Source organism: Paroedura picta, chromosome 4, assembly GCF_049243985.1.
Source record: "Paroedura picta isolate Pp20150507F chromosome 4, Ppicta_v3.0, whole genome shotgun sequence".
NCBI lineage: Eukaryota > Metazoa > Chordata > Lepidosauria > Squamata > Gekkonidae > Paroedura > Paroedura picta.
In genome coordinates, this window is record NC_135372.1 from 113,589,968 (window position 1) to 113,612,889 (window position 22,922).

General features: G+C 42.5%; 1 protein-coding gene across 3 annotated transcripts in view; it reads right to left on the bottom strand.

Moving 5' to 3' along the window:
• Window positions 1-36: 36 nt before the first annotated feature.
• NDRG3 (NDRG family member 3) overlaps window positions 37-22,922 on the bottom strand; it is a 44,550-nt gene continuing 21,664 nt past the window's right edge. For 2 of the 3 annotated variants that reach the window (XM_077335219.1, XM_077335220.1), the window contains exons 4-17: window positions 14,136-14,241; window positions 13,766-13,886; window positions 12,481-12,543; window positions 11,842-11,902; window positions 11,302-11,388; window positions 10,103-10,159; window positions 9,234-9,337; window positions 8,544-8,609; window positions 7,233-7,284; window positions 5,992-6,039; window positions 5,428-5,463; window positions 5,286-5,337; window positions 4,536-4,574; window positions 37-2,198 (exon numbers count right to left, since the gene is read on the bottom strand). In XM_077335219.1, coding sequence (XP_077191334.1) covers window positions 2,020-2,198; window positions 4,536-4,574; window positions 5,286-5,337; window positions 5,428-5,463; window positions 5,992-6,039; window positions 7,233-7,284; window positions 8,544-8,609; window positions 9,234-9,337; window positions 10,103-10,159; window positions 11,302-11,388; window positions 11,842-11,902; window positions 12,481-12,543; window positions 13,766-13,886; window positions 14,136-14,241 — 1,071 coding nt within the window. In that variant the 3' untranslated portion in view covers window positions 37-2,019. The remainder of the gene's footprint in view (window positions 2,199-4,535; window positions 4,575-5,285; window positions 5,338-5,427; window positions 5,464-5,991; window positions 6,040-7,232; window positions 7,285-8,543; window positions 8,610-9,233; window positions 9,338-10,102; window positions 10,160-11,301; window positions 11,389-11,841; window positions 11,903-12,480; window positions 12,544-13,765; window positions 13,887-14,135; window positions 14,242-22,922) is intronic. The other variant, XM_077335221.1, reaches the window with a different exon arrangement.

The window sequence follows — 22,922 nt, forward strand, 5'->3', positions numbered from 1 at the left end:
TACTCTACTTAAAGGACAGGAAAAAATACAATGAGATTTGTTTATAGCTTTATTTAATTGATACAAATTCAATCTGAGGCAGAATATCCCAGTCCCATCTCATGCCTGAAACAGAGCCAAATATAATTTCCTCCACAGAACATGGGCCCCACATGAGCCAGTAGGGTGAAATAGGGAAAAGTAGACATTCTGCCATGACTTCAAGAATATCAGCTGCAAATCCCTTTTCCAGCAGCAATTCTCTCATGTCATATATCACACTCTTCTTGCCTTCTGTGGTCCAGCCAGAACATCTAAAAAGCAACTTGTTTTGAATTCCAAAACTCATTTTGGAAACTGCCTCGCTCCTGAAGGCAAACAGTCCTGCAAGGAACACCATATTTGTCAGACAAAGTTTTATATTAGCCTATGAAAATATAAAAATAGGCCTCAAACAGAGCAGGATATTACAGTATACAGTACATCAATGCATTCCCTTTGCCATTCTTTATACAAGCTAAAGAAGCCTTTACAATGCAAGAAGAAGAAGTCGCAGACCCAATTTTTAAAAGCCTTTGCAGCAACACATCTACTCAGGGGAAGGCTGCAAAAGTGGCCAAAGACAATTCAAAGCTCCATGTAAGATATATCTCTAAATTAGAGCGGACCAAGTCAAAAACTGGTTAAATTTTTCCCTGACAATATAAACAAGATGTATCAGCTAGACTGGTACTTAATCAAGATCATCATTATCCTCTTTCTAGAAAACCGCTACGGATTTCTAAAAAGAGCTCATAATCTTCTAGGTTGGAAAGTTATGAGTAAAATAGGGGGTGGGGAGTGGAAATCCCACAGAACTACAGAAACCTTCACAGAGTAAGCATGGTAAGTGCCATGTATCTGTGCAACAATTTCTGATCTATCCAAAACTGAAAAAAAAAATGAGTTTCAGTTACATCCATACTTAGTGGGTGTCTCCATCTATGCTTCAGGAACACAACTTATATTATGTGATTTCAGCAGATGTATTTGTGCTGACAGTGGAATATATGTTATTCAATCTATCTAGACCACAGAAGTGTTCCTATGCCCTAAAGACAGATTTACGGTAGCATCCCAAGTATTCTCTTTGCACTAATGGAATAAATACCTTCATTTTTTGCTTCAGACTGATTAGCTGTATGTAATTACAGCAATTTATGTAATGATACAGTGATCACAACAGAAGATTACTGTGTTAAACTTGGTCTTATCCTAGTATACAAAGTACTAGTTCCCTTTGGAGTTGTAAAAAACATCCTAATTCAAAACCTCATTCCTACAGCCCCTCTACTGCAGTTCAGACTACTGTAGCGTATAAATCCTTACATTCTATTGAATAAAGCAACAGTTAGTGAGAATTAGGCTCATCAGAAGCCTTGCCCTTTTAAAAAAAATACTATGGCCCCACAGGCCCTGGTGGGAGATGGTTTGGTTTCTTCCATTCAGTCCGAAGACCTAAACTCTCATGTAAGCCTGTTAACTATGCAATATGCTAGACTGCACAAGTCATCCCTGAATTTTTAAAAATTGGCTTCTCCCTTTATTCCCTCCTTAAAAACATTGTAAAGTCTGCAGCCAAGAGCCTGAACACCCTTTAGGCAGGAGCACAACTAGAAAGCCATTTTTAACTGTACAAGCCACGGAAATGGTTACTTAAATTAGATGGGGGTGAGGAGAATGGCAAGGCCCAACACTTTCATCTGGTTTAACAGCAAAAAAAGCACGGGAAAAGGAAGGCATCAGCATATACAGCGATTCTCTCCTCTAGCACCGATGGAATGTTAGCAGCTAATGTTTCTGTAGCCAGTTTTGTTTTTTTGTGTTTTTTTTAAAGAACCCAAAGCAATGCCCAACCGACAGGTGAGAGGATGGCAACTAAGACGGGCAGGCACAAGTAAAAAAAAAATGGTTAATGCCACTTTTCTGGGTGAACACTGACTCAGGGTAGTTTCAGAATAATGGAAAGGGCTTGTCTGAATACACAAGAGGAGTGCTTGCTTAGCAGGATACTTCCATAGTCTGAGGAGAGTCACGAATGCTAGCCGCTTCAGCCATTCCAGTTGTTGCCTCTCCTGGTTTGCCGGTCTGAGACCTCGCTTGGGCGCTCTCGCCAGAGCCCACGCTCGAAGAAGAGTGCGTCCGGGAACGAATCAGCCTGGTCATACTAGCAGATGGCACTGTAAGGAGAGAGGTATCAATGACCAACATTTAAGCAGCCTGCAAACTACTACCGATGCCCATTTTGCAGTAGGAATGGAAGGAGTGAGATGCTACCAAGAAAAAAATACGGTATTCCTAATAATGGAAAGCAGTACTTCACCCAGAGTGTGTTACTCCAGCGAATACAGGTTACTTTAACTTGGGTTTGCCAAGTGAATTCCAACAGGGTGGCATTTGTAAGGTGCTTAAGGTGCTTGTAAGGTGCTTAAACTCTGTCATAATAATAATCTGTCATAATTTCCCCAGCCCCTGATTTGCCTTAGAAGGAAAACGCAGGTTGTCAACCCCATGGCTCTCCATAGTATGTCTTAAATGTGACAACCAAGTGTCTGTATAGAATCAAGTGGAGGCTGCTGAATGCCCTCCGTGAACAACTGTCTACAGCTCTTAGCAGATGTGCTGTTAACTTGCTCAGTCCATCAGGGATTCCTCATTAAGGAACCCAGTCACTTCGCCAAACCAAACCAGTTTGGGACGTGGGGGGGGGGGTCTCCAGGGTCCTAGAGACTTTACAACCATAGGGCATCTTCTTCTGACCCTCTTCTACCTGCCCACCAAGTTTAGGGGAGATTGGAATGGACATGACCTAGGAGGAGGAAGCATCAAACTTGCAGCAGACCTCTCTGGAATGGACACCCTCCTTTCCCCCTGAAAGCATGTGGGAGATAACTGTTGCCAGCACTGTTGCAAATGGACATGTCCCTGACTGATCCTCTCAAAATCAATCAGATGATCTCTGGGCCAACCTCTCCGCCTTAGCCTGAGAGGCACCCTCATAGATGTGACTACGTGGTTGCAATGCAGTGGAGGGACAACACTCCTTCCCTGTCCGGGGCCCAGGAGCCACCCACATGGGTGTGGGTGCCTACATCCCCCAGACTGACCCTCCCTTTGTGGATGGACAACATGGATTATCGGGTAGGATCAAACCACCTGCCCTGTCTAGGAGTCACCTGCATAGCAGGTGGCAACATATCCCTGAGCCCACCCTCCCACTGCAATCAAGGTGATTACTGGCCAAGGCCAACCCTCTCAACCTGCAAGCCACCTGAACAGTGGGTGGTTGCAAGTTCCCAGGCCCAGAAGGTGACTGCAGTTTATCAAAGAGGAAAGCTGACAAACACAGTTCACCCCTCCCCCCCCACAGGAGAAGGTCGGGGGAGGAGGTTTCAAATGGAGTAAAGGGCAGTCACCCCAGTAACTCTGGAACAAGTCCCCCAAGGCAACCTGGGTGCAGGGAGGCCGGCTGACACATACAGGCCATCCCAGAAGGAGAAGCAGGTTGGTGGAGGGCTTTCAAATGGGAGCAATGGTCAGTAAAGTCAAGACCAACATAAATCACCCCCAAACAAAAAGCAGCCCTGTGTGTGTGGAGAACAAAACTGGCAGATAACTAAACCCATTAAAAAAAAATCCAAAGAGCAATCCCTCATCTTACTGCAACTCAAAGTGTGTGTGCGGGGGAAATAAAATGAAATTCAAAAGGGAAAGCAGACAGCAGGAAAATCTTGCTAAACAAAAATGCTTGCTACGTCAAAGAGGAATTCAATCCTGATTGTTTTTAACTCTTTGCAACAAAGAAACAAAAACTGAATCTTAGCACAGAGGAACCCAGGGCAAACCAAAGCCCTCCGGCCCAACTGAGTAAGCTATCAAAGCAATCCCCCCACCAGTCCAGCCACAGAGCTCTTTTGCAATTACACCCTCTCCATTCAAAACCAAAACACCAACAAAGGCAATACGTCCTTGTCCTACGCTTGTAGAAATCTGAGTTCCATCGTGACAAATGGGAACTCTGTTATTGACAGGCAGCAGCACCTGTCAAATTTTGGAGGTTCCCTATTTGTGTTTCCAAGGCTGCAAAACACCCCTCCCAACAATGCCAGCAGTTTCACGCCAGAGTTTCTGGATGGGTTTTGTTTTCCGAGCTGTCCTGAGCCACGCCCAAAAGCTCAGAGATGTCTTTGGAGTCCACACACGAGCCAAACTTCACCTCCTGAGCCCCAATCCAGCCAGAATTTGGCATGAATTTTGACTCATCACATGGTTTGTACCCATCCCTATTAAAGAATACTGAAAATAATAGGCATTACTCTTGAAACATCTGTGAGCTGCAAACCATGCAACAGCCAACCAAATACAAATGCAGCAAACAAAGTTGTAGTGCAAGAGGTGTAAAACAGAATGGCCCAGAAAACAGAAAGTTTACGGCCATGCCATAAGCAGTCAGAGTAATGCAGCAGGGGGTGGAGGGAAGGTAAACTCAGCCAAGCCAGACACAAAGTTGGAGGTACCTGACTCAGCGCTGAGGTGGCTGAGCTGCACATAAGGGACTGGAAGCAAAAGGTAAGAGAAGGAATGGAAAACAGTTAGTTAGTCTCAGGTTGCCCGGGGCTATGCGAGCAGCTTGAGCACTAAGCATGAATTTTCAGCTCTTTGGTTTGATAGATGACAGCCCGTTTGGGGATCATTGGCTAGTACTGCCAATCGCACCTGAAAAATTCTCTTCGGTCTGTAACAACATGATGTGGTTCACTTCCTGACCACCAAATTAATTTTCATGTTAGAAACCATGTATAAAAGGGACACAAGCGGTCCTCCCCCATCAGGTACAAACATCTAGAAGTTGTACACACAGGAACTATATAGGGAGGAAAGGATTATAGCATTACAGCAGAGTTGTCTTAACAGAGCACTAAGATTTGTCTATCAGGAAGGCAGGAATGGTAGTTCCCTGGTGGTAACCCTGCTGGTTGGTCAGCTCAGTAATAAACCAATATTGTGGTGCCTAGAATAAGAAATTCTAAACTGAGACACAGTTGCTAGATAAGCACTTGGCATGACCTGTGCACTGCAACCATAATTTGGTTCTTAGCAGTTTTTCTGGCTTCCAAGTATAATAGAAAATGACGGCCAACATTTATTGGCTGATATGACCATATATGGTCATGTCGACCTGCCTCCCTTCCCAAAATGGCCAGATCCAACAGAGCTCTGCCTAACAGTTAACCTTTAAAAAGTAGTTTCGTATTGTCAGCACTTACTGTAGCCCATTCCTTGCACAAAGTACTTGAAAGCCTCAGTCAGTTTCCCAGGCTGGAAAAAATAACAAGCAAAACTTCAATGCAAGTAAAACTAGGTTTGGACTCTCATGTCTACCAAAGCCAGACATCACCGAGATCTCACCTGAACAACCTGAGGCATCCCTCCACAGTCTGCCATCTGAAATAAGAGAGTTGGAATCAGTCATAATGATATCTGGCATAAAAACTAGGTCTAAAATGAGGACGAAATTAATCACTACTCCATGGGCAAAACGAGTAGACATTTGCAATGGGCAGTTTTATGCAGAATCATGATCTCTATTTCTTGGCATTCATAGCTTTATAACCAAACCTTTTCAGAGAAGATGAAGCAGCTGCAGCAGAAGATTAAGAGCGAACTAAGTTGTTATCTATTGGTAAAGATGTCTAAGCCAAATATGGTCTACCCTGGCTGGTTAACTCTTATTTCTGGATAAGAAAGTTGGAGGTGAGAGAAATGTATTTTTAAACATGTTTATGCCAATACATTCTCTGTTGCCTTTTAGTTTAAAATTACCATTAAAAGAGCAGGTATCCTGCATCAGTCTCCGAATTCCCTTCTTTTGTACTGGAAGTTGGCAGATAGGAATATATTTCTAGAGACCTCTGTGGAAGCCACACAGAGACTTTGTTAAAGTTCAACACAATTGCACACAATATCTGTTACCTTCAAAAATGTTGTGTTTGCTGGATCCAGCCGTGAATTGCACTCAACCTGAAAAATACAGAGACCTTTCATTTCCCCTTACTGCACACCTGAAGACACAGGCTAAATATAGGAGTCCTTGCCAAAGATCCAGGAGGAAAGGGGATTGGAAGTAAGAATGGTGCAGCTACACACTGGAAAAAAGAAAGTCTAGAAGGAAGGATTTTGTGAATAAAACTCAAAGGAACTGTAGCTTCCTTAATAAAGGACCAAACTTCTATCGAGAAGACCATGAGTTCCTTCAGGTATCTGTGCACTTGTTGATGAGATTACTTCTTGGAGTCTGGTAGTTAAAGAAACACAGAAATAGGCATTTAGGGGATGGGTCCACAAGTACAGACCCAGAAAAAGTACTTGCTATCAATTTATGACTTCAGATCAGTGCTGTACATTGGGCAATGCGCTGTGCTTGGACTGGAGAGACAAGGACAGAAATTTCTGTTTGGTTCACTGTGCAAGTAATTCCCCCTTAATCTATTCCAGAGAGTTGCTGGATGCATTCCAATAGGATATTATGTTACATATGCTGCTCTGAGCTCCTTGAAGTTATACCAAAGTTATAACTTTGATAAATGAACATTGAAGAAAAGCCTCTAAGAAAGCACAGCAGGGACAGCTGACATTAAACAAATGCTGAAAATGCAGAGTTGTCACTGAAGGTGGGAATTCAAGATTCCATTAGTTATTATAATGTTCAAAGCAACCATGATGGGCAAGAATAATTTATTTGATGACAGCCAACAGGCAATATAAGAGCTAAATGGTAAGGATTTAACTATGTGAAATGGCTTTAATAGAAGGTGCCAATGCAACTTTTGTCTATTTACATTCAATGGAAGCCAAAGATGGTGGAGGGGGAAGGAATATCATTCAACACTAAATGAGAACATCAGAATGGTCCATCAAGCATCATACATATCTTATTTCCATCTCTATGCCACCCAAATCAGTTGACCAGGTGCATGCATTTTGACCTCCCCAAATATGCATTCAGCATGGAGTCAGAATTTGTCAAACAAGTATTACAGATCATTCATTAACTAAGAAGATTTCATCCTCACATGGATACTCATAATAGAAGCACCTTTCTCTGCTGATAAGCATAATTCAATTGGCTAGGTGACTTGGAAGCGTTCCACCAAGATTGCAAGAGGTCAAGAAATAAAGAGGGCGTAAAAGGCAAAATGACTAAGCACACTTACCACAGCTTCAACTGCTGGCGAGTTATCCCCAACCACTAATAAGGCAGGACACCTGGATGAAAGCCATAGCAGACAACTTAACTTTGGGCATGTACGCACATCCCCACCCTGCAATCTTCTTTTGGTTATGTATCCTGCTCAGCTCTAATTCACTGTGTGGAAGAAATTCCTGTACAGCAAGCCTGGTTTCCATACATAAAGACCCACCTGCCTGCCCTGTCTCTGACCTGGATGGCCCAGGCTAGCCCGATCTCATCAGTTCTCAGAAGCTGAGCAGGGTCAGCACTGCTTTGCACTGGGATGGGAGATCACCAAGAAAGCCCAGGGTTGCTATGCAGAGGCAGTCAACAGCAAACCACCCCTGATTATCTCTTGCTTGGAAATCCCTGCAAAGTCACAATTAGTCAGTTTCAACTTAAGGTACTCTCCACTGCATGTACGCCCTAACAGTGCTGGAAATACTCCGTGGTGAGTGAGGAAACATACTCTCACTCACCTGTTGAGAGTTTCGTTAAATTAGGCATTAGAAGTTTTATTGCTCCATTGTTCAAAGTCTGAGCTTTATCTTGTCTTTCATGTTTTTCAGTGAGCTGGGTCGTCTTGTTGGTCTAATCATGGTAGACTGGATGATGTCAAGAGCCCTTTCAGCTCTCACAAGGGAAGGGGGGTACGAGAGCACACAAGAGCATGGTAGCAGGCAGCCCATCAGAAGTAATAGTGGTTAATTAACTTAAAACAGAAATTCACATAGTTTCAAGCAAGGTCTCTAAGTATTTTTTATTTTATTTTGTGTTATTTATAGTCTGCCTTTTTCGCTTTCATTCAAGGCAGATCACACACAGTGAGTCCATGCAATCAAAAATGGGACCTTCCATGAACAATGCAATAGGAATTAGAGTTGTGGAACCAGCCAGAAGTCTACAACCAGAACTGAACAAAAGCATTAAATGATGCAAAATTCCATAGTAGGATCACAGTTTCAGCAAACTATACACAGTAGTGTAGACAGCAGTCCTTAATAATTTACCCAAGTAATTTTGTAAAACACTACTGTGCAAATCCACTGCCTGCACTGAAAAGCCCACTTGAATATTCAGACTTGCATAGTTTGTGGAAAGCCATAAGAGTGGGAGCCTTCCTGACCTCCTCAGGCAGGCTGTTCCATAAGGTAAGGGCCAAAATGGAGAAGCCACATATAGGGGCAGCTGTTGGTATTGCCCATTTCCAGAAGTCATGTTGACATAAACAAAACTGTCAGAGGATTGCAGGAGAGGCAGTCTGTTAGGAAAAAGGTTATAAGGAGAAACTTACTTGAGTGTTTTTGCTGTATTTTCATTCACACCCAAGACTGGTCTCTCAATGTCCAGATCTCTACGGCTAGAAAACAAAGCAAACTCCTGTCAAACACCAAGAAGTGGGCTGGTGGTACTAAGGACTCATGGAATCACTTTTGTATTATGTGTAAAACAGCACAATTATTCAACTTGGATTAACATTGAAATGTCACAGGTAAGTCAAACAAACATAACAGCAGATCGGAGACTAGAAAAATGACATCAAGGGGCCTAGCATCACACTAAGGGTAGCTGTCTTAAAATGTGGGTGTAGGGGGAGCGGGGACAGTTTCATATTCTACAAGTTACTAGCCACAGAACCAAAAGGCTGCTTCATGGAATGAAGTGTGCTTGTTGTCCATGTTTTGGCAGCAGTTTCATAGCCTCTTTTGAAAAGCAGAAGACAACCAAAGCAACAAGTGAAAGATAAAACACCTAAACAAACATAACAGGATCATATGACATACATGGACAAGCTCAATGAGGATTCAACAAGACCATTCCCTAAATTATCTTACAGGAGTCTGCTTCCCCTAAAGTACAATGCAATCTGCATTTTGCAGCAGATGATCAACACAGTGGGCTCTTCCCAAATCTCTTATTATTTTTTTTTAAGGGGGAGAATGAAGAAAACGGGTCTCCATACTAACTAAATGAAGGCCTGTACCTATTGTAGGAGGAGAGGAAAAGTTGAAGATTTTCTTGATTGATATCCTGGGCTATATGAAGTCTGTACGTCTGGATCAGGTCCAAATTAGCTTGCAGTTCTTCCTGGTGAAGAATGACAAATATTCTGATCAGTTGCCATGTTAAAATGTTTGTTTTTGTGGAGTATTAATACACAGAAAAGAAAGAGCAACATACATCCTGTAGACCAGTGGACCCCAACCTTTTTATCACCGGGGACCGGTCAACGCTTGACAATTTTACTGAGGCCTGGGGGGTAGTCTTTTGTCAAGAGAGATCGCCACCGCCATCTGAGCCCCTACTCTGTTTGCTTTCCTGCCGGCGCCCCTAACTTCCTGCCACCCACTGGGGGGGGGGGCGCTGCTAGCAGCAGTGCCACACCGAGGGGGAGCCCCAGCCATAGAGCACCAAAGATGAGCTGGCGGCAGAGTGGCAGGGCAGCCCCCGAGGCAGCAGCCAGGGAGGAGGACGAGGAGGAGCCGCGGCCCAGTACCGACTCATCCATAGACCAGTTCCGGTCTCTGGACCGGGGGTTGAGGACCACTGCTGTAGACAACAACATTAAGGAGGAAGTCAATATATCTAAGTTTCCTGCTGTGTAGAAAACTTCACAATACATCAACAATACAGAAGAAACATTGTTTACCTCTGCCTTGCCTTTCTTACCATCACACATTCTTAAGTGTGCATTTATTACCCTAAATGGAAAAGCTACTTCAAAGCCCCAAAATGAGAATGCAGTGCTGGTCATATTAGTAGCAACAATGATCAAGAACAGTTTCTAAAGATGCTTGAAAGACATTAATTCTAAAAAAAACCAAATTAATATAAAATTTGGAGTTGACTTACCTGACCAAAAAGGTGAGACAGGACAATGTCCACAATGTTAGTTGTCCACCCAGAAAGCTGGAAATAAAACACTCATTATTAAAGAAAGTGGTGGAATTGTATGACTACTACGACTACTTTATACCTTGCCCTTGTTCCAAAGAGCTCAGGAGAGTACATAATGTTATTCCTACCTCTATTTTATTTGCACACCCAACTTATGGGGTAGGTGAGACAAGGTCACCCAGTGATCTTCATGGTCAAGTGGGGAACAGGGTCTTCCCAATCTTAGCTGGGGATTTCGCACCCTAACTGCTGGTATCACACCAGTTCAGTCAAATAATTAAAAACAAGCAAGTCAAATTATACAGTGTCATTTTTTTAGCCCAGTAGGGAATACAATCTTAGCAGGTCTGCATTCTGGAATAGAGTTTTTAAAAAATTACATTTGTAATCATAGTCTAAAATACTACAAGGTAACCAAAGCAATGCTTCAAGCTGGGAGTGTTCATGTCAGAAATATATAAAACATGATATATTTTCCCAGTGTTGTACACTACCTCGAGATGACAGGGTCATGAAGAACAGCTTATAAATTCAAATAATAAATAAAATAAGTCACCATTTTACATTTCTAAATTAATTGAATTAAATAAAATCCAATAAAATTGAATTAAAATTATTATACATATACATTTCAAATATAAGACTGTCACTTGGCTGACCTATACAGGGGAGTATTGATGGCTCTTGTTTTGGGCAGACAGAAGGAACAGAAATGTTATAAATAAATGCTGTGCACAAACTAATAAAGAATGGCAGAAGTCAGGCCAACATGGGCCCCGACCTCTACTTTTTCGACTATAGTGCATTCAAGCACAAGACTGGACTCTTCCCCCCTCCCCGATATCCACAAATGCTGCCGTTTTAGAAGCTATAGAAATTCTGTACTGTACTTTCACTTGAAATCTTATATATTGCTTGGCTAGATGTTAGTTCTATAGTTGGGGATTTTTCATGCTAGTGCATTTTTAGTAACTAAAAAAAATGCAGATAGAACTTGCGAGGACATTGCTTTTTGCTATATCTCTTACTTCAAGCATCAGGAAACAAAATGCAGAGAAGGGAAAGCCAAAGCATGGTTTCATGCCTATTTTCATGATCCTCTAAAGGTAGGTTAATATTATCACCCACATATTGGAAAGTCACAGAAGTTGTACCTTCGACGCTGCCCAGTCCATCCATCCTTTTGCACACGGGTCAATATTAATAAGCATGAGACCTTCAACCAAGTCAGGGTGATTCAACTAAAAAAAAAAGAGTGGAAAGAAAAAGGAAGTATCGGTCCTTGATATCTGCAAATATTTGTGCTTTAACTGGTATGAATGAGTAGGAATGATTAACCTAGTCCTAGATTATACTATTGGTTAAAACAATCACACGAGTCACAACATCTGGGTTAATTCTGATGTACTCTAACAAGAAGGCCGTTCGCTTCAACTGGCACTGAACAATAATGACAGAATGCTTTCTAGAAAACGACTGGGAGCTCTGCTTTCTGCAGTGAAATAGAATCCATTTTCTAAATTCTGATCAGCTGTTAAGGACAAAATTTCTTTCTCTAAAGGAATTCAAGTCACTTTTTTCTTGCCAATATTTCTTTTTACTGTAGTCGCCTTTAAAAATAAGTAGCCCCAAGAACAGAGCTGAGACTGACTCAATTTTTTTCAGAGAAATAGTCAAAGATAAACAACACTTACTGCAAACCGGCTGAGAATGTAAGCACCAGCTCCAACGCCAATACCAATTATGCTTTTGAGACTGAAAAGATTTAAAAAAGAGAGCATTCTTACTACAAGAATCATTCTCTAAAAGTAAAGGTAAAGGTATCCCCTGTGCAAGCACTGGGTCATGTCTGACCCTTGGGGTGACGCCCTCTAGCGTTTTCATGGCAGGCTCAATATGGGGTTGGTTTGCCAGTGCCTTCCCCAGTCACTACTATTTTACCCCCCAGCAATCTGGGTACTCATTTTACCAACTTCGGAAGGATGGAAGGCTGAGTCAACCTTGAGCCGGCTGCTGGGATTGAACTCCCAGCCTCATGGGCAGACAGCTTCAGACAGCAGGTTGCTGCCTTACCACTCTGCGCCACACCAGCGCTTTTATAGCCCCCTTTCAGCTCACAAAGTGTTCCACTATATATTCTACTGGTAGCACCAGTCAGGACTAATAGCTGATTAGAAGTATTCTTCTAATGTGGGATATGAATAAAAAATATCTGGCGAACCTTTTGCCTATTACAATATGAACATACCCATCTCCTGAGAAGCACAAGGGAAAGGTTCTGGCCACTTGCAGTAATCACTGTAATAAATCTAGATCACTGTGTGCATACTTGCCTCAAGTGCGTAAGAACAGCAGGGAGCATTTCAGCTAGTTCATCAATTGTGGGATACTGGAATCTGAAGTGTAAGATGTTAGTTAGAGACTATACAGCAACAATCTCCAACTGTTAAATCTCCAATGTATAGTAAAAGTAAAGATTTCATTCGTTCGTTCATATACCACCCCTCTCAGAATTGTTGTCTTGGGGCGGTTCACAACCAATTAATAAACAGATAAAATATATAAAAACACTTCATGTACAATAATCATTATACACACAGTCTGGCAAAAACACACATCAATTTCACAAAAACTGATCTTAAAGATTGGCAAAATGCTAGTGAAAACATATGCTAACAAATACATACCAGGGCTTTGTATTTGATTAGCCCAAGCCAAAATAATATCGATAAGGTATTTATTGGAAATTATTTAAGTCAGTTACAGATCAGAGAATCTGATTGGCTACCAATGTAGTTGAGCCTGAATAAAAGCCAATTTTTTGGCTTTTATTTGGGGGATAGTCAGCTATACTGATCAGTGGTGGTGGCCCTGAGCCACCACTGCTGGGGCTGCAGGAACTGAGAGCTCCTAGCCAGGTCTATGTGCAGTGTGGAGAGCCCTCCCTGCCACACGCAGATCTTGGGACCAGCTTCTCCCCTGATGACCCTCTGGAGAACTCTCCCTGCAGGACCAGCTGCTTGGTGGACTCTCCTGGGTGGTCTGGTTTAAACCAAATTGCTCAGCAGAGCCCCAGCCAAGCCTGGAGGGAGAGTTCTCTCCACAGGATTGGTTGCTTTTTGGCTTAAGGGACTACATAGGGCTGTGCCACTACTTTTTTCTCTCTCACCATTTTTCAGTTGGGTTCATCCAGAAAATCCTGGCTATGAATACTCTACTGGTATTGTGATGCTGCTTTTTGAGAATCTAAAAATTGCCAGTGGTGGGGGAATTATACACCACCAATGCACACAAGTTAGGGGCCAGAGGATCATAGCAGATTCACATCATGAACCACCATGTCAGTTTCCATTTCATGTCTTCCAAGCCATTCCTAGGCTCAAATTGAACTGCAGAAATGCACAGGGAATTCTGGGAAGTTAGGCCCGCTCGAGTGGCCTTAGCATTTCAAGTGCTTTTAATAGATGGTATCTTGAAAAGCTAGAGAGTTCTATATGGCCAAGGAAAAGCAAGAGTCCCTGCCAAAAATATTGTTATGAGTGCTATCACAACTACCCTAAATGCCATGCCCATTGGCCCATTTGTCCTTCAGGATCAGGAGGATATTGCCAAACTTACCCAGAAGGGAAAGGGGGAGCCCCTTCCTGTTGTCCAGGTGCGTCAACATGACACACAGCAAAGTGATGTGTGATCTCCTGCATATCTTCAAAGTTGAAGAAAGCATTGAAGCAGGACTTATCTGAAAGAAACCCCATGCCCCAAAATTACTCAGATACTAATGTACCACTTCATTCTACCTTGTGTCACAGTTGATTGATCACATTCATACTTTGTGCCACAGCAAGTTATCAAATAGTTCAGAAGTAGAAGCCATGGCTCTATTTTGCCCTTGCGGTCGTCAGTAAGAATGTGACTGAGCTGGCAAAATACATATACCAGACAAAACAAAAAAATCCACAGAGGTAATCCCTTAGAAAAGATAACTTACGGTTGAGGCCAATATCATGGTATGTAAGGATGACAGGCCTGTTTCCTTTTGGTGTCCCACGTAGAGTGACATGAACAACTCCAAAAGCTGTCTCAATGTCATGCTCCTGCAAAAGGAGAAATCTAATTGGTGGCTAAAGGGGTGAGGGGGGGGGAATAGTAGAGCAAATGCTTTTCAAATTCCCCAAGATGCATTTTTAATTCCTTAATCTAGCAATCTGATCATCACTGATTTCAGCACAAAAAGTCCACATAGTCTGTCAATTGATCATTTGTTTTACTTAATTTAATTTGCTTTACTCTTTTGGTTTAAGCTAGTGTCTCCTGAACATTTCTTTGCAAAGTTTACATGGTCTTAAGACATATTATTCTGCTGAGTAGCTGGCTATTCTGCACAAAGCAGGAAAAATATGTACACCATAACAGCAGATTCAGTCCTTTATTTAAACAGTCATAGATCTGAACAGTGTTAAAAAGCGATGTAGAACATTATGAGAACAGTGGTTAAAATACGGTACATTAAAAACAGATAACATGGAAATAAAAGTGGAAACAGAACCATCCTCCATGGGACAGGGTAAAATAGAACAAATCCCCATATAAAAAGCACAAATTTTACACGTATCAGCAAGCTATGATGACGCATACAGTCATCATCATATTTTAATCTGATCATGTGGCATGCAGTACAAGCTTATCTGGATTCATTCAGGTTACCGAGATATTATCTCCACAAAATACCTATGACAATGTCCAAACCTATATTAAGGAGTCTTTATCTTGCTCAGTGGCTTATTTGGTGCCTGGGGCAAATAAGTTTTTAACACACTCCTCCTCTCTTTTTTTTGCCATCAAGTCCTGCTGATGTATGGAGATCACGTAGGGTTTTCCAGATAAGAGACATTCAGAGTTGGTTTGTCGTTGTCTACCTCCATGTTGGCCCTGATTAGCTTCTGAAATCTATTGAGATCAGGCTAGGCAGGGGCTATGTACAGTGCCCAGCAAACCCAGTGCCATTTTGTGGCAATGCCAGCCAGTCAAGCACAAAATCACAGAGCAAGCAGGGGGTGCATGTCTGGATATTCTTCGCCAAGCAGAATAGGGATGAGAAGGTCTTGAGACCAAGAAGTGAAAATAAAGGGGTGGGGGGAAATTAGCTGAAGGGAAACAGAATGAATGAGAAAGGTGTAAAAAGGAGGGAGAGAAATTCAGAGGGAAAGGTTATCGTGCTGCAGCTGCAAGATCTGGCTGAGCTGTATGCAAGGAGAAAGACTAAACTACTGGATAAAAATGACCTGCAGGCTGGCAATTATTGAGTCATTCTCAGCCTGGTGTTGGCTCCCTCATACAATCTGTTAAACAAGTCTCAGAGATATGGAAGACTATCTAGCTGATGCTAGATCAAGATGAGTAGCCTATCCTAGAGGCCTTTTTGCTATCCTTGAGATTCCCTGTGTCCCTAGTGGCTGCAGCCAGAATTGCAGTTTAAAAATAAGAGGAAGACCTTAGACCAGGCTTTCTCAACCAGGGTTTCATGAAACCTGGGGTTTCTTGACAGCCCTGGAAGGGTTTCCTGATGGGTGAAAGTTAATTCTTTTAATGTATTTTAAAAATTTGTTAAAACATTTAGCAGGTGATATGACCATATATGGTCATATCGGACACCTCCCCCAATGGCCGATGATGGACCTGGAGGGGGTGGGAAGGGGAAGGGTATACACAGCTATGCTTCTTGATCATATTCTGCATGATCACACCACTTCTGGGGTTTCTCAAAGCCTGAAGAGTGTTACAGTGAGTTCTCAATGATAAAACATTGCAGAAAGACTGCCTTGGACTGAACTCAGACCGAACTTGACTTCCTAACTCTGCACTGGAGGTGAGCCACACCCCCTGTCCCTCCTTAGTACTCATCATCACTATCCAAGGATGGCTTGTCTCTCTCAGCCTCACCCACCTCACAGGGTGTCTGTTGTGGGGAGAGGAAAGGGAAGGCGACTGTAAGCCGCTTTGAGCCCCCTTCGGGTAGAGAAAAGCGGCATATAAGAACTAACTCTTCTTCTTTATCTTCTTAACAGAAACTGCTCAGTGACTCCTCCTATCAAGGTGGCACCCAAGGCACATGTCATACCTTAAATAAGCCACTGGTGTTGCCTTCCTTTAAAGAGTGGGATCCCACCATGTGCACTAATTTTGGAGGAACAGAGTGACTAACAACTACAGCTTACTGAGTGGAATCAAGCAGGTAATAAGCAGCTTTCACAAGTGACTAGGATCACAGATGTTAGCACCTTTCTTTAACAGTCTATAAAATTGTCCTAATCTGAAAGAATAGGAAGAATCAGTGCGGATAAGCAAGTCAAGGTTTGGATTCAAACAGCAGATGGCACCAGTCTTTCTTTTAATCTACAATGCTTGTTTTCCTGCTGGGTGACAGCAGCCCTGGCCTGGCCTATAAATCTCATTAGGTGAACATGGTGTGAAATCTAATTGCTTTCTCAAGAACAACCTAGTGATGGCATGCCAGATGAGGCCAGCAAGAGACAGCTCTGGTGTCTGCTGTTAGTGACTGTTTCTTTAACACTGGAGATGCGAAGAGACTGGAGCTGTTAGAATAAAAAAGGAGGAGAAACAAGTTGCCCTGCATTAGCCCATCTCCACAGCAGAATTTCAAAGCAAAGAAGTTTAAAATGTTATCAGATTGCCTTAAGCAGAAAATTAACATTAGTCCCTCTAGTTCTTAGTTTCAGAAATAAAGCAAGTTGAAAATACCTGAAAGAAACACATGTGGGATTGAAAAGCTATATATTTTTCAGAGGAACAAGACGGAAAAAAAGATTGAACAAAACAGCACCAAGCATAAAGACAGGAAACAAGTGAAGAATTTTAGATTATGAACATCTCTGCATTGAAGGCTCAACAGGCATGCTCTTTATGGTTATTGCTATTATGCACTGTTGAATATGTGACCGTAAACTCATTACGTATCTTTAGCAGTATAACACAGTTGTGTCATTTATAAGCAGAGCTATGGAAATGTGCTAGATTCCAATAGGGTGGCATTGATTGTGGAGCCCAGCAGTTATTCATACAATTTTCAGAATCTCGCCTTCTATTTTTAAAGCAGCTTCTGTCTCACAAGATTGCAGAGAAAAACTTGAAAACATGCTGCCTTTTTTCAATGAAGCAGAAATTGGAGACTTTATGGGTGGATATCTCAGCAGCCAGGAAGAAGGAACTGGAAACAATTCAGAAACTCACGCCAACTCAGAATACTGAAGGCTTGCCAGGAAGCAGCCAGTAACTTTAAGGCAAAGCAGTGCTAATGCAGATGCAGTGAGGCTACCAGAGGCAGCAACAATGACTGCCCCTTCCTCCTCTGAGCAAAGAAAAGAATGCTATAAACTGACTTCTTACTACACTAATAACCATGTTTGACTGAGACAGATAAAGAACTTCCCTTTGATGCAATGCCAGTTCTCAAAGGAGAATCTTTCCAGCTTCCAAAGTCAACAGTGCAAGAAAAGTAAGTCTTGCTGGGCATGTTCCATGCCCAATTGATTTTAGTGGGCCTCGAGTACAAAAATGGTTTCTAGGCAGCCCACTTGGCTTATAGTGAGAGAAACCAGGCAGAAATAGCCCATGAGAGACTTTGACTCAACAGTAAAGGGATGTGCTCATAACACAACACTCTCACTTGACAATACGATGTCATTATGTAAGTAGGAAAAAGATTTTGCAGTCTTTTGATCATCTTGTTTGCCTTCAATGAATGAAAGGGTTTTCACAGATCACTCACAGTGTTGCTGACCAAAGTCATAAGGTAGGTTACACATTTTCACAACATTAAATACCACTGCCATTGCTCAGATCCCAGGAACTATCCCTGGGAACAGTCAAGCCTTTCCTATATAATCAGAGCCTGCTTTCTTCTAAAGCTTTCTGCCATTCATTAACTTTTCCTTCTCCTGAGACTAGCTCTTAGATCTATCCTCTATTACAGCCACCGTATGAAAGCAGGATAAGACACTTCTACAAGGCTATAGCTCTATGGTAATGTAATGTAAACTGGCTCCCTCACGTAAGCATTCTCCATGCCATCTATTTGACACATATGCTCAGTTGCTTCCCAAATGTTACCAGGGATGCCAGTCCCGAGGTGAGACTTGGGGATCCCCCAATCTTACAGTTCATCTTCAGGTTCCCCTGTAGAGAACAGCTGGTTTGGAGGGTAGGCTCCATGGCATTAAACTCCACTGAGGTCTCTCCCCACTCCCGGTTCCATCCTCAGTCTCCAAGTATTTCCCAACCCAGAGCTGATGAACTTAAAGGTTATGGCTTTTTCAGCATGGCAACATTTCTAATAGCCTCCGTACAATAGCCATAATGTGAATAAGCTCATAATTATGCAGAACTTCCAAAAGCATCATTGGTTTTTCATTCAGAACACATCCTTCACCTTCTACAATGCTAGGAATTACTTGATGAAGTTCCCAACCTGCTCCAAGTGCTTTGCAAGAGACCTTGCTTGTATCACTGCTGTTAAGTTTCTCTGCCATAAGGCAGTGATTGAAAAATGATCATGTGCAATACTAGTTGCTCAGACTAAACTAGCACAGTGAAGTAAATTATTCATAACCACATCGAACGGGAATATTAATAGCAAAACAGTCTAGGCACACAGGCAATGGTTTCTATGGCACTGTGTAAATATAGATCAAGGTGTAAATTAACAGTGAAGCTCTGTGAAATGTGAACGATAGCCAGAGATTTTAAAAATGCCTTCAAAACTCACTCCAACATGCACCTAAGGATAGAGCCCAATAAGCAATTATGTCTACACACATTTCTGTTTCTCTGTATAACTTTATTCAGGCCCCTGCTGTCCCTTATATCTGTTTTCAGGATCACAGGAGTTCTGAAGGACAATGTGAAGAATCTACCTCTCTCCCATACACAATACTGAAGAAACCGAAGATCACAATCAATACCCTTCATCTGAGTGTTGATTAATTCTCCAGTACTAGCTTCTTTAGGGGAATAAAATATGGATCTATTAAGCCTCAGGGTAGGGCAGTATATAAATACAAAAATAAACAAATAATTAATAAATAAGCAGAAACACAGTTAGTGCATGGGCAGCTTGTGTCATTTATGAGCAAATCTACGGGAATTTGCTTGACTGCAACAGTATGCCGACGGCTGTGGAGCCCAGCAGCTTATGTGCAATTAGAACTGTGGAAGAGGTGAAGTGAGAATCACCTGCTCATGGAAATGACTTCCAAAAGTGAAAGTGTCCCATAGATCAGTGGTCCCCAACCTCGGGGCCGCGGCCCAGTGTCGGGCCGCGAAGGCCTCGGTGCTGGGCCGCGGCTCCCTCTTCCCGCCCCCCCCCCACAGCGAGAAGCTCGCCAGGCTGCGAGCAAATCGGCCGCCGAAGCAACCGATCAGCTTGCAGCCCGGCAAGCCTCTTGCTTTGGGAGGGGGCGGGAAGAGAAGCTTGCCGGGCCGCAAGCTAATCGGCTGCTTCAGTGGCCGATTTCCTTGTGGCCTGGAGGGGTGGGGAGAGGGAGCCGTGGCTGCCGGCATGCTGGCGGTGCAAACACGCACGTACGGCAAGTCCGGGCATGCACGTTTGCGCGGGGCCCCAAGTCGCCCTCTCCCCGCACCCCGGCGCAGCAGTCCGCAGCCTAACAAAGGTTGCGGACCACTGCCATAGATCCAAGCCACACTGATCATACACCTTCACTCATTTAGTTTAAGACCTACCATCTCTGCCATTGTCAGTTCTGGTCTCAGTTTCCTCCCAATTTTTGTTCTTTAAAGGCCAAATGTTATGAAGAAATCAAAATTTCATTGCCCATAAACAGGACTTGTCCCAGCCAAAAACAGTGGCAGGGTACTGACCTTGTGATCACATGAGCCTTTCCGAGTACCAAACGGCCTTCCAGCTATTCTGGGAGATAAAAGGTGCACCTGACTGGGGGCAGGGAGAAAAGCATGAACCTTATTCACCTTGACTGATGAGACACCGGATTGTCTTGTCTACTATTACCAACTGCTACAGTTGCAGGAAAAAGGAAAGAAAAATATCGCTGATATTCAACTTCTGTAGCCGCTAATTTGTTGGGGAGAATATATCAACTTCACAGCTGTTCGGAAGAATATCCCCCCCCCCCCCAAGTTTGGACAGGTTTCTAAAATTAGTGATGTGAACACGTTATCAGCAGACACAGATGTCACACTGATTATACTGTACAACCTTGACAGAGGTAACTGGTATCTCTATTACATAATTAGTGGGGCTTACAAAGATTCCCTTTTTGCCAGGCTAGAGGCTGGTATTTCCCTTGCAAGAGCCATATCCAGCATGGAATAACACCAGAGAGGACCAGTTGACTGTTACTTACAATCCACCTTCTCCCATTGCTTGCATCCCTCCACAATTCCCTTAAACAGAAGAGGCAAAGTTAAAATGTCAGATGCAGATGAGACTGCAATTAATGGGCTGGTATTATTTGGAACATTTGCAATTGTTATTTTTTTATTATTTGGACTGCAATTATTTGGACTGCAATTATTTGGAACATTTCTCAAGTGCCTCAAGTGCCTTTACGGCCTGTACAAAGGTTCAAACTTCTATCAGTTTTAATGATCACTTGTCCCCTCAGAATGTCATGGTCAAGAGGCATACCCATATGAAGAGCTGCAACAATAAAAAAGGAAACGAGGTCTTGCAAGAGCTTCTTGCAGTGTTTAGGGTTGCCAACCTCCAGGGAGGGCCTGGCTGTCTCCTACTATCACCAGATGACAGAGATCAGTTCCCCCCAGAGAAAATGGATGTTTTGGAACAGTGCTATATGACTGTACCTGCTGAGCTCTTTCTTCTCCCCAAACTCCACCATCCCAAGATGGCAACTCCAAAATTTTGTATGCAGATTTTGTATGTTTAAATGCATGCGGCTTTTCCTATTAGTGTGCATAGTTTCCATTGTTCCAGATCCACGGTGGAACACAACAAGAGATCAAGAAGCAGAAAAGGTTTACTTAAAAATCAACTGCCCAAAAGTCTTTCATCTCAAATATATCCTTTTTGCTTATCATCACCCCTTTGGTTTTAGAATTATGTAGAACAGGTGATGGCGCAGTCTTCAAAAGTTCAAATATCTGAGAATGTGACTCTAAGAATGCTAATAAGACCAAACCTATAGGAAGCTGAGCTTCTACTTACCCCACTTTGTGTAAAGTATTAGAATCTAGAGGTTAGTCCTATGAAGGGATACTGTCCCTCAGCAGACCCAGCTGATGACAAAACAAAAACAAAACAAAAACAAAAAACCCAACACTGACTTTGAGGTGGGGGAGTTATCTCCCTTTTCTGAGTTAACAGAAGTTTCATTTTGCTTTGGCTTCATCTACTAAAAGAAGGGAGGAGGGGGGCTATGTGAATTCCTTCTTACTGTGGTAGGTGCATGTTCCTGAGCGCAAAATAGTATCCATCGGTATCTCCAATTTTTCAGGAGTCACAACTGCAAGACAACTCAAACAATGTAATACTTTTTATTCATTGCAAGAATTAGGTTCAAAGGCCAGCCATGTTGGTCTGCAGTAGAAGAGCTAGATACTTCCTAGAGTAGCTTAGACACCAAGGTGATTTGGAAGTTATGATATTTCAAGAGTCAGACTTCAAAAGCTTGCACTTTGACAATACTTTTGGTTTCTAAGACACTATTGGACTCAAATCCAGTCCTATCAGTAGCACTTTCTAGTTCCTACACATTCAGACTTGTTTTAACTGCTTTGATATTAGAAATGACCTTCTCGATTAACAAACACTGGGAATATGACAAAGAGCTGAGGTCATACTTAATTACATGACAAGCTAACACACACAAACAGTTAAAAGGTTGAACATTAAGTGCCTGAAGTGGAGGCAGGCACAGTATGAACACACCCATGGCTCTAGCTGTGTAGGTCACAGACACCATCTGCCCATCTGCAGTGAAACCCTGGAGACCATTTAATACACCATCTGCTGAAGGAGGTTCAGTTGCTGTACTTTCAGATTTCAAGTACAGTGTGAAGAAGCGTGTATAGAATATAAACTGTAAGACCAGCTGAACAAGTTTGACCCAGGAAAAATATTTTAATATTAAACTATTACCATGTTAGCTATACTTGTTTGATATGAAGAACAAAACCAGTACTCAGAATGCTGTAAATAATTTTTTTAGATGAAGCATTCAAGTTAACCAGAACAGAATGGTACAATGTTAGCCAATTGTCCATTCTTCAATTAAATTAAATATTCAAAGCTATTCTGCCTTCAATAGAAATTCCACAGAGCAACCTATTGTTATACTGAACTATTTCCAAGGTCCAAATAAATCTCTATATCAAGTATACACTGACACCAGCTGGTATGATCTAACTCTAGGTCTTAACCTCTTTTATTGTGTGTCCCAAAGGGATTAACCAAGTTACTAATTAAAGGCATCTCCTCTTGGTTCATGAAGGCCAGGGGAGGCAGGCGCAACTATGTACTCGTGGTCTTTACAGCCAAGGAATGAACAGAGGGATAGTGCTATTTTTCCAGGCATCAACCAGACAAGAGAAATGATCTCAAAGGGATACTAGTGGGACTATGCACATGAGCAGATTGGCACTGTGCCGCTTTTGAGCCCTTTGCTTAAAAGGAGGGAAAGAGATAGCCAACAGTTAAAGCATAACCCTTTCCTACCTTTTGAAAAAGTGTGCATGCACATGAAAGTTTATAGTTTGAATAAAT